This window comes from Dermochelys coriacea, chromosome 14 (assembly GCF_009764565.3).
Source record: "Dermochelys coriacea isolate rDerCor1 chromosome 14, rDerCor1.pri.v4, whole genome shotgun sequence".
NCBI classification, from domain to species: domain Eukaryota; kingdom Metazoa; phylum Chordata; order Testudines; family Dermochelyidae; genus Dermochelys; species Dermochelys coriacea.
Window position 1 is genome coordinate 7297687 of NC_050081.1, and position 13019 is coordinate 7310705.

General features: G+C 35.9%; 1 protein-coding gene across 1 annotated transcript in view; it reads right to left on the minus strand.

The window, feature by feature from the left end:
• CEP112 (centrosomal protein 112) overlaps positions 1-13019 on the minus strand; it is a 297948-nt gene that overhangs the window by 92705 nt on the left and 192224 nt on the right. The window contains 1 exon segment of the mRNA XM_038371118.2: positions 4890-5120. Coding sequence (XP_038227046.1) covers positions 4890-5120 — 231 coding nt within the window.

The following is a 13019-nucleotide window of genomic DNA, read 5'->3' on the forward strand; positions in this document are numbered from 1 at the left end:
CCATCGACCCCAGAACTCCATCAGAGTGAGAGGCGGAAGTGGAGTTGACGGGAGAGCGGCACCTTTTTCAGGAGTGCTGCAGCAGACACACTGACAGGAATTCTGTCTGAATCAGACAGAATTCCTTCTGGAAATCCCAGGCAATGCAAAGCACCATATTCAGTGCTTTAATAGTGCATAGAGCAGAATTTCCCCCAAAGAGAAGAGGCATGGAAATGTCAAACAGAGCTGTGATTTCTCTGGGATAGAGATGGTAAGTCAGTTCCAAAACATTTACATCTCTAGTAGCTCACATTTCAGAACACCACCTCACAGCAGGGTTATATGAAAATAATGGCAGCTACAGAGTAAGGTCAATGGAAAATTATGGACTTTTTTTTTCTTTTTGTTCCATAACAGGTGACTTGTTTCTTTTCTTTACAATGTGGGTTACACAGTTTCATCTGGCTGCCGATAAGGACTTTTTCCAGGAAGCACAATATTTTATCCTTCCTATTGATTAATCTAATTTTAAGATGAAATAATTATAAACAGATAGTTACTGTCAGCTTCACACGTTTAAAATTTCACTTAAGTACTATTCCTGAGCAACCTTATAGTCATCAATGGCTAAAATACTCTAATCATGAATTAAATACTACTAAAATACACTGAAATTAAAATATTAATTTTCTTTATCTTGGAAGGTAAGATGAGACTGTATGTGACTCTGAGTAATAGAAATACCAAAATCTATACAGCCCGAACAAACTAAAACATGTTTACTTAATTGCAGAGGGCATCATTAAAAAAACACAATCAGAATTACATATAAGGGCCTGCCATGTACAAATGAATATAATCTGTATTTAGACCTTCTCTAGGCTAATAAAGTGCCATCATCACCCCCCATTTAATCAATACAGAGAAACTGGCAAAATTGGAAACTGGCAAAATCCCCTGCTTGTTTAGGTTTACCAGCCACGTCTGGTTTGAACAGTAACATCTCATTAATTCCCAGCCTAGCAATTTGCAATACAAAGTTCAATGGACCTTAAGTATCAATTAATCATCCATCCACAAGAGGAGCCTGAAAAATAAAGAAAGTAACATCTCTTCTACATGAAAATCTTCCTGGTAGCAAGCAACATCAAATTAATCCCACATGTTTCATTACAAGGGATCACATCTGTTCATACTCATGAGCAGGGTGCTATCAATAAAGCTTATTCCCTTAGACCCTTTTTTCCCCATTCTGCATCATTGTTATTGAGAAAGCAAAAGTATGTGAATGACATGCCTCGATAAATTCTCTCTCTTCTTTAAGGTCTTCTTCACTGAAATTTTAGAAAACTTTTCTTATTGTGATCCTGATCAGGTGAGTGCCAATCCATAAACCCCTGAAACCAACACACACAGAAATCAATATTGCACAGAATATAAGGCCACATGGGAATGAATACCTTCACCTAGGAAAGGAATGAGCCTCTGACAGTTTGGATGTTCATATGATCTTTTCCAAACCAAAACCAGACCCACAAAACCTTCTGAGGTTCACCTAACAGTTCCTGGCACCATATATAATCAAGTAAATGGAAGAACATAAACCTTAGAAGACAAAATATGAACAAAAATAAACAAACTTTCCTTTCATTTTCTTCCATAACAACTTAAAGGTAACAAGATTTGCTAAAAAATTCAAAACCTCAGAAGAAAAGTGTTACTTTTTAAAAGCAGCAGCATGTGGGCTATTATTAAAGTTGTTTTTCTTTTCTTTTCTTTTCTAAAAACATCTCCAATCCCAAACCCCCACTTGACTTCAATTGTGCCAAAATTTCATTTCAGTTCGGTAAACATTATCATTTTCACTTTTCAGCTGAAAATGGAGATCTCCTCCAAACTCCTTTGGGACCTGGTGGCCTCTTTGCAGAGCCCTGAGCTTGGGAGATGTACAAAGAGGTGAAAAAGGAATGAGTAGAAGTAGTTCATGGTTGCTTGCACAGGAATATGCAAAACTTCTTCTCCTCAAAAAATAATTTTGGTCTTTGTTACCACCCCCCCCGAGCACATTATCTCCCGATCATAAATTAGAAATGAAGAAATAGGCTAAATGATAAAAATATTCCCTTAAAATTTAATGCCATCTAATGTAAATTAAAATTAGAAACGTCTTCATATAATTTTATTTGGAAAATGAAAAAAATTTAACTGAAATTTAAAAAGAATATTTTTGACAGTAATGGTGATTCAAGACTATTAAGAATATTTTCCTCTGAAGTGATTAAGGATTATTTGTAACTTTAATTTGGGAATGTAAAGAAGTTAACTTTTTTTCTTTTGCTATACTATTAATGTAAAAAAAGATCAAAGAAAGAAAATAATTGAGATTCAAATTCCATTTTTAAGCAAAAATGACAACGTCTTCATGAGTTAATATTAATCCTTTAATTATGAATTTCAAAGGTTTAAATACTTTCTGTGACCTTGGCTTTAAATAATTATGCCAAGGGGAGCTCTCCTTAAATTCAAAAGAGATTCTGAATTGTTGATCTTAGCCATTTAATGGCTTCAGGCTGGCAGATTTCCAACATAATCCTCAGAATGCTGTTTAAAATTACAGACCAAGAACCTGATGCAGGTAAATGAAATGTCAATATAACAAAAAGACTGTTCGAACAGTATATCATAGTCTTATTTTTTGTTGCTGCATATCATTTTGTAATAAAAAATGTGGAATTTATCACACTAATACATGTTAAAATATTTAAAACAACTGTATGCTTACATACACACATGGCCTATTTTAAACTTCAAGTAGTTTTCATTTTAGTATAGCACAATGTTTAAACATGTCCTTTGATGACAATTCTTTTCTTTTCTAAGGAACTGAAAATATTATAAAATAGATTTTAAAGTCTTGTGATCTTTTCTAGATAACTGTATGCTGATTACGCCATTAAAAGCTGCAGCAGCCTAGGTAAGAATTTATTCCTACTAAATAAGAACCCAATAATGGTGATATTTTTAAAACAAGAAAAAAACAAACCTCGTTACAGAATAAGACTCTGATCTTGCAAACCCTTATCAGCAAGATTAACAATACTACCACAAATAAGTGACAATTTAGTGAGATTATTCACAGTAGAAAAGTTAAGCACATGTTTAAAGGAACAGAGCCATAGTTATTTAAAAGGCCAGGTTCATTAGTTACCACTCCATTTGCATTAAACACTTAATCCTACAAACATGCACATGAATAACTTTAATCATATGAATAGTCAGATTGACTGCAATGGACCTGAATGAAGTTACTCACATGCATAACTGTTTGCAGGATCAGGCTCTATATTTAGGCTGGGATGTGCAAAGGAGCTTAAGGAAGCTAGTCACCCATATCCCATTGAAACTTGGTCACCTAGCTTCTCTCCTTTGAAAATCTCAACCTTCAATGTTACTGCTATGTATATTTAAATATCTAGCAATATATATTTTCCGACTTGGTTCTTATGACTACATACTGGCAAAAGATACTAAAGATTTTGGTTTAATTTCGCAGTACAGTCACCAGTACTGTGAACTGAATACCTACAAGATTTGTGATTCAGTCTGTGCAGCACCAAACAAACAGGACCACTCCCATTAACAGTCTAGATTTCACCCAGGACATAGAGGTTGGATCCAATCTCAGATGAGTAAATGGATACAAGGAAAGCTGAAATATGTATATGCAAGTTCCTTAGTGCCAACGAACCAACATCCTAAGGGAAATGGCGATGATGTTAACTGACAACACTGGTAAGCGATCACATAAATACATCCAAAGGACAGGAAATGGAGAAACGTACATAGCAATTTTAAAAAGAATTTGTAAAATGTTATTGAGGAAATTCAAAATACCATCTTTTATAAGCATTACATTATTTAAAATGTCCAGAGATTGTTGAATACAGTTTTCTAAAATATTAGTATCATAACATATAATTAACCATTTTATTTCTAAATCACATAGCCGTGAGGTTTTCACACTTCTATCAGATTCCATTTCTTTGTGTTCCTTTCCTTAAGTATTCCAAATCTTGCTGATTTGTATCAAAAACACCTACCCCATGCTGAATGAAAGTGAACCCCATAAAAAGGAGTCAACATTCAACCAAAAACATCCATACACTGAGTCATACTGTGAATGAACTGGTTGAGCATAAGGTGGGAGAAAGCTCCAGTGTGTTTTAAAACATTAATCCACATACTTAAACATTTCATGCACCTCTATCCAACCTTCCCTCCACCCCACCCCACAAAATTGATCTCTAAGTCCTGACTTACTAAAAACAAAAACAAGCACACAAAAGCTTTCCCTTTTATATTGAAGGCAATATGTACATCCAGATACTTTTATCCTTAACTTTCCCCCTTAAACTGTTTTTGACAGCAAAGTACATGGATTAATAAAGTAGGATCTCCTTTGTCAACCCCGTCCTAATCAAGGAGAAGTGATAAACCCCCATCCTGGATTGAAGCTGCATTTCAAATCATGCCGTTATTCTGGTCTACCATTTCCCTCTCCTTAAACTACTGTATAGATTGGTGTTCTGATCCTACTGCTACTTCTGTTAGAGTGTGGCACTCTGCTGGGGAAGAAGTCTAGTCAAAACAATAGTAATTATCATCATGAAATCAGCAATTTGTTATCATAGAAGCCTTTCATTCAAGGACCTCAAAACTCTGAGCCCCTCCAGTCCTGAATGCTATAGACTTGACAAATTCTGATCGGCAGCAGTTTCCTTTATTTAAGTGACGTCACAACTATTGATTTGTATAATTTGTTATAGTGTGTGTCACTTCGGATACATTGTCCCTCACTAGCTATGACCTAACCAGGTTTGTGTAGTAACATCATGTGAATCTCTTACCTTTTCCAATGTCATCTCTGTCTCTGCAGCATGTGTCCTTTTCAGCTCTAAGGCCATCTTTTCCGACTCTGCTTTAAGCTTATTCACTGCAGTCTCATGATCCCGAGCAGCCCGCTGCTTTTCTTCTTCCCGCAGAAGACTAAGCTCTACCAACTGTTGCTTCCGCTGAGCATTTACCTGAATAAGCTCTTCTCTCAGGTTGTGGATTTGGGCCTCCATATCATGGATAATCTTAAATTAAAAAAAAAAATGGAAAAACACGTCTCATATGACTTCTCTGATCAGACTGTCAGCTAGGATAGGGAACAAGCAAGTAGAATTCCCTTTCTCCCCTCCCATCAGAATTCATCTGCACTTTAGTATTCTCTCTCTCTCTTTTACCCTGCCTTTGCCTTCACACACAAATGGGAAAAGCTTCCTTCTGGCCAAAGTTTGGATGGAGGCAACAATGCCACAGCAGCCAGCAAGAAAAGCCTGCTTGAGGGCCAAGGTAGAGTTCCAAACTTAGTACCCACTCGCCCTCCCTTTCACTCCACCAAAGAATAAGCTTTACCATTCATTTTGTTCATTCTTCCAGACCTGGCTTTGTATCGTCTCCTATACTATTTCCTCTCAATCTCAGTGTGCCAAGCCCCTGCCCTCTCCTTATTAAAATCCCTCCTTAAGACACTTGTTCAGTAAAGTCTGCACATACAGGATGCAGCTCCAGGGCTAGCTAACACTGTTTGTGAACCTGTCAGGCAGCTAGAGGATACAAACGTGATGCCCAAGATAATTTTTTTCAGTGTATGTTAAAAAAAGATTTTTCTTTATTAACAGAATTTGGATCAACCAGTATTTCACCCACCATAAATGAAAATCACTTATAGCTGATAGTTACTGAGTGTAAACCACATTCCTGCCTAGGGTAGAGCATCTAAAAAATGACAATAACTTGCATCAATTTGAAACTGACCGTCTTTGGCAAGGAAATTGGAGGAAGATGGACCTGGATAGTATTCTAGATTTAGTTATGATCTGATAAAGTGCTCATGACAGAGGTTAGCAAGGGCAGCACAATTAATAGAAAAATATTGAGCTCAAAACTAAATACAACAGTCCTACCACTCATAAAACCACCCTCATGAAATCCAATCCAAGAGAAGAACAACAACAAAAAAAGGTAGATTTAAAAAAACAAAACGCTCAGTCAAAATCATGACTGACCAAAGCAGCTTTCGTGTATGATATGAAGCTTGGTAAATTTAAGTTCTGCTAAAAAGTAAGTTTGAAAAAGGAGCATTAACTGTGAGAACTCTGCCACTGATTTCCAGGCACTGAGAGGCAAGACAACCCAACAGACTCCAATTGTCATGAAGGAACACAGATACTTAAACAACAGGGCTCTAGCCCTTCTAAGACTTACAGTATGGTCATCAAGGCCTAAAACTGAAACGAACAGATAGACAGTGCAGACAATGTAGCTAAGCATATTGACTTTCCTCAATTTGAAGACAGGCCATTGTGTTCTGAACAAGATGAAGCACCTAAGGGTTCCTCAAGGGCCACATAAAAGAGAGTGCATTATTGTAAACCAGCCTGGAGATGGCAAAGACATGGGTCTGCATCTGAGAGGAAAAATGACTGTCCCCTGACCAACTGCTAATAGAATAAGACTATCATTATCTACATACCAAGAAGCCATGAAGAATTTAACAAAACCCCAAAGCTCAGAACTAGATTGATAAAGGTGCACGCACAGTTTTTCTTCTCTCTATGTGAATTCCTCAAACTAGCAGCAACACTTCCATCATGGCCAGATTCATTCCCAGCCAATTCATTCCCATGCATCTCCAAATCTTGGTTAGACTTTAAGAACGCACAACAGATGACAGAAGTTGATGAACTGCCAAGATTCATCTACCCACGTCTCAGGAAAGAGATAACATTTTCAAAAGTAGCAGAGTGACTTAGGAGCCTAAGTCCTATTAGGTGCATTTGAAAATTTTAAAGAAGAATGGTCCTCAGATGCAATAACAGACTACCCTGATTATAACATAGTCCTTACAGCCCAGGATTTAGGCTTTGCGCAGCTCTGGCATTCAGAAGATGGAAATTACAAAGCCACAGTACTAACAGCCTTGCAGTATTTACTGGTAGGCATTTAATAGGCACCCCTTATACGTAACTTATTTAATTAATGTTTGGGGTCAAATTCAGATGTGACATACAAAGGGTGAAAGTTATATGTCTGTAAGTAGGCTTCAGGGGTCTAAATTGTTCTAACTTACGCTTGGGAGGGGCTGAAGGTATAAATTACGGTAGGAGTCGCTACTTGAGACTTACAATTTCTTACACATTCTTCAGTTGTTTTTTCAACAATCCCACTCTTTTCCAGCCCCTCAGAATATAAGAATGTATATTACTATGATTTTTCAGTGTGAAAAGTACAAATAGACTTACTTTAATCATCTTGAAATTATCTATTTGAATTCAAGATTCTACAGCTAAAGTTTGGTGAGAAGCTTCATAACAAGACTGTGTTATAAACTGCCCAAACAAATTCTGAATGACTTGGAAAGCCAGTTATTGCTTTTAGATCTCTATTACTTTTCTCTTCAAGTACTTCATTCCTAAAAGGTGTGTGTATGTTATATGTTTATACTCTACCATCTACAATCATCTAAATAAATTATGTTTAACATTCTTTCATAATATCTGAGCACTATGTTAGCATGTAGTAAACTCTGAAGAAAAAGGAAATGCTTCATTCACAAAAGTACTAGACAATCTAAAAAGAAAAGGAGGACTTGTGGCACCTTAGAGACTAACCAATTTATTTGAGCATAAGCTTTCGTGAGCTACAGCTCACTTCATCGATGAAGTGAGCTGTAGCTCACGAAAGCTTATGCTCAAATAAATTGGTTAGTCTCTAAGGTGCCACAAGTCCTCCTTTCCTTTTTGCGAATACAGACTAACACAGCTGCTACTCTGAAACTAGACAATCTAAGTACATTTCTATCCAAAGTTGATAATTACATCATAAATACTGCATTGTGCATTGGTGTACGCCCCCAAATTCATTATGCTAATACAAGTATTAACCTTTCTTGGAAAGTTGTTATTCAAGACTGTTTTTTGTTTACAAACTTACTTGATTATTCACTGAATTATTCCATGTGTCAAAGTTATAAATTTTCTGCATATGTGTGGAGAGAGAAAATACATCGCACACGCGCATGTGTAGAAAGTACAATATTTGTGTGCAAAAATATGACCTACTAGCTACACGTTAACTATATCAGCATTATTTCAAACACATGATCTATATAATGCAATCTGGATCTTTTCTGTTCTTTTCCTCTGTATATGGTTAACTTTTTAAAATTAAATTTGTATACATACTAAAACATGTACAATCTATCATATGCCATTTATAATTATCTCAGAAAATCGTTATGGCTTTGAGCTAAAGCTAAATTTTAACAGAGTAACTGGCTTTTATTTGAATTAAGAAATGTTACATTGACCAAAATAGATGGTTTTCATTTCTACAGGATTTTGGTCTTTGAGTTCTTGATAGACATATGCAATGTTTATTTTTAAATGCACTGCTCTATTATAAGGCCTGCCTGGAATTTTATTGATTATCTCAATGTATTAGTTTTTTTCCCTTAAAAACAAACAAAAACCTTTAAAACATTACATCTTTCAAACAGCTCCTAAAAACAAGAAAGTGTGTAGGATTAGAAGCCAAGGCTGACCTGGTGGATTCCAATGAAAATATATTCATAAAACATAGTGGGAGCCAAAATGGAGGCCTGGTGAGTTCTAGTGTCATGTGTGATTGTTCCCTGTACCACGCGGTCCTATATCTGATCATTCGGAAATAAAGGCATCAGCCAACTTAGTGGCACAAAACAAACTTTTTGTTCTACAGGGAAAGTAATGGTAGTTAATATGCGAAGGAGCATTAATGTTGGATCGAAGAGATGACAAAAGCAGATTTGGGTCTAGCAGCATAAATATCTGGAGACGGGGATAAGGCAGAGAAATTAATTAGATTAGAAGAGACTTTTTGGTGCAGTGTCACTACTAGTAAGATGATTTAAAGAAACATCTAATCTCTCCAAACTGACTCAAAAAATCTTAGATTGACAAGAACTTTGTGTTCCCCCAGTTGCCTTAAAGCAACCCACATCATCAAGCCAGGGCTTATTCTCTCTCACATCAACAAAGTCACGGGCAGTACTGGATTACAAGAGAACTACTTGCTATGAGAGAGAGAGAGAGAGAGAGAAAGAGACTCATGCAAACACACTGATCTTAAAACTATCGCAGGAAATGAAGGCAAAATTTTACAGCTTTAAGAAAGATTTAACTATGGTTTGATCAACTATTATGAAATATTAAGCATAAGGAGATTAGCCAAAGTTAATAGAAGCAAGAAAAACTAAAATGACAGAGAAAGGTATCTCCAGCACTTTCTGCATTCAAAAGACCATGAAGGGGAAAAATTCACACAGTACAATCAGCTCACTTTGGCAACAGCAGAAAAACAACAGTGCAATTATAAAATCTTACCCCTCAAAACTAAAATCTGAAGCCACACGGTTTTCTCTCTTGGTTTGCCTGTAAGATTTAGTTGGGGTTGGTTCTGCTTTGAGCAGGGGGTTGGACTAGATGACCTCCTGAGGTCTCTTCCAACCCTAATCTTCTATGAGTCTATGATTTCAAGATCAAATCCTATATTCTGAGTACTGAATTTCTAAACTATTAGCCTAGATAATCAGGCCTATGTCCGTCTACTGTGCCTACAGAATTATTTGCAAGGCTCAAACTGTAAAGAGGACGTAGTTAGAGCTCCTATCAGAACTACAACAATTAACATATACCATTTATTTAAATATTTTTGGATGTTTTCTACATTTTCAAATATTTTTATTTCAATTACAATACAGAATACAAAGCCTACAGTGCTCACTTTATATTTATTTTTGATTACAAATATTTGCACTGTAAAAAACAAAAGAAATAGTATTTTTCAATTCACCTAATACAAGTATTGTAGTGCAACCTCCTTATCATGAAAGTTGAACTTACAAATGTAGAATTATGTACAAAAAAACTCTGCATTTAAAAATAAAACAATGCAAAATTTAGAGCCTACAAGTCCAATCAGTCCTACTTCTTGTTTAGCCAGACAAACAAGTTTGTCTGCATTTGAAGAAGATAATGTTGCCTGTTTCTTGTCTACAACACCTGAAAGCGAGAACAGGCATTCAGATGGCACTGTTGTAGCCAGCGTCACAAAATATTTACATGCCAGATGAGCTAAAGATTCATATGTCCCTTGATGTTTCAACCACCATTCCACGGGACACGTTTCCATGCTGATGACTGGTTCTGCCTGATAACAATCCAAAGCAGTGTGGACTGATGCATGTTCATTTTCATCATGTGAGTCATATGCCACCAGCAGAAAGTTGATTATCTTTTTTGGTGGTTTGGGTTCTGTAGTTTAGGCAACAGAGTGTTGCTCTTTTAAGACTTCTGAAAGCATGGTCCACACCTCATACTTTTAAGATTTTGGACGGCACTTCAGATTCTTAAACCTTGGATCGAGTGCTGTAACTACCTTTAGAAATTTCACATTGGTATCTTTTTTGCATTTTGTCAAATTTGCAGTGAAAGTGTTCTTAAAAGGAAAAACGTGGTGGGTCATCATCTGAGACTGCTATAACATGAAATATATGGCAGAATGCGGGTAAAACAGAGGAGGATAGATACAATTCTCCCTGAAGGAGATCAGTCACAAATTTAATTAACGTTTTTTTTAACGAGCATCAGCAGCATGGAAACATGTCCTCTGGAATGGTGGTTGACGAATGAAGGGACATATGAATCTTTAGCGCATCTGGCATGTAAATATCTTGTGACGCCAGCTACAACAGTGCCATGTGAACGCCTGTTCTCACTTAGGTGACATTGTAATTAAGAAGTGGGCAGCATTATCTCCTGTAATGTAAACAAACTTGTTTCTCTTAGCGAGTAGCTGAACAAGAAGTAGGATTGAGTGGATTTGTAGTCTCTAAAATTTACATTGTTTTGGTTTTGAGTGCAGTTATGTAATAAAAAAATGACATTTGTAAGTTACACTTACATGATAAAGAGATTGGACTACAGTATTTGTATGAGGTGAACTGAAAAAAACTTTCATTTGTTTATAATTTTTACAGTGAAAATATTTGTAATAAAATATGATATAAAGCAAGCACTGTACACTTTGTATCCTGTGTTGTAATTGAAATCGATACATTTGAAAATGTAGAAAAATATTCAAAATATTTAATAAATTTCAATTGGTATTTTATTGTTTAACAGTGCAATTAATTTTTTTAACTGTGATTAATTTTTTTGAGTTAATCACGTGAGTTAACTGTGATTAATCAACAGCCCTAATAAGGCCATTATGCTTCTGTTTATACTATGCTCAAGGAAGGAGAGAACACAAAGTAAACATGTTTAAAACAACTGGAAATATATAGCATGATCTTCTTAAAAGAGTGGACATTTTACCATTAACTTCAACAGGAGAAGAGTCAAGTCAATGCGGAACATTTTTGAAAAAGCTTATCTAGAAAACCTAAAAGTTGTTGTGATGTACCTGTATGCAAGGTATGTAATGTATCTCTTTCAAAATAGTATATTATTTCAATGGCCTGATCAAAGAGCAATGAAATAGATTATTAGTTTGCAATTTCATCATCAAGAAATTGAAGAGTACTCTACATATCCATTAGTATATTTTACATTATCTATAAATATTGGAACTTTTTTTTTGTTCGAGGATTATGAGAAGTGACTGATTTGGTCTTGTAAAAAGTGTACAGAGAGCCTTCAGTGCTTAGAGAGTATTTGTCACATCGGCAGAGTGTCCTGTGGCACCTTATAGACTAACAGACATATTGGAGCATAAGCTTTAGGGGGTGAATACCCACTTTGTCAGATGTATGACATGCCAGCAACGTTCAAAGTAATAATTAGAAAAAGATCTTCTTAGAAAAATTATCTATAACTTTTGAAGTTAAATGAACCCTACTGATAAAGCCTGTATGTTTCATGTCATTTAATGTATTCCAAAAACATGAACTTTGAGAAATCAGCCCTTTCTTTATCCGCTTACTAGAAGCGAAGGCAATATAAACAAACACAAGCAGCTATTATATAGAGTAGGTTAGCACATCATACCACAATATAAAAGACTCCAGTTCAGAACTGACATCTGAAATTCTGTAACCCCACTAGGCCTTAGCCCAAAGGGTGGAAAGAGAGAAAATAATGATTTGCAACTCTAGAAACTGCTGCTACTGTGTCTATGACTATCTCACAGAGACTTTGCTTGCCTTCTCCTGGTCAGATATTAAACATGTTGTCAGTTCATCTTAATTAATGGCCTCTGTTTCAGAGCATCCTAGAATCAAAAGAGCAATAGTATTACTGGCCAGAAGTGAGGAATACCACAGAGTTGTTTGTGTATAACCCAACTAGCGGAAACATTACATGCGTAGTTTCTGCCTCTTTGTGTCTGTTCCCGCTCAGTGCTGTATCACTTTGAAGAAAATTAAAATTCACTTATTCATTAAAACAATTCAATATACTAATTGTCAGCTGACTCTATAAGGAGATATTTCATTTATTTCTACAGCATTGTTAAGGTGCTCTGATACATAATGACAGATGTGGTAGACTGAGTGCTGCTCATCACACAGTAGATTGTTTGTAAAAGGCATATCAAACATGGCCAAAGAAAAGAAGGTCTGAGGTCAAAACAACCCTGAGTTTGAGGGCAGAAAAGAAGTGGAATTTCATACATACCATAGGACCAAAGTCACAGGCTGTAATCTGACAGAGAAAATGTCAGTAATCGATGTACTAATGATGCTGTTCTAATGCACATAACTGCACAGGGTACATCCACTGACAGAACAACATTCTTCTAGAGGAATATGGAATATTCTGTCCTGGTCAATGTACCAAACCTTTAAATATTTAGTGCTAAATACCCCAGAAATGACTTCAGTTGAAAATAGGAGTTTACAATGACAAGTTGAATGGCCTCAATTTGCTTTATTAGTAAATAAAGCTTTA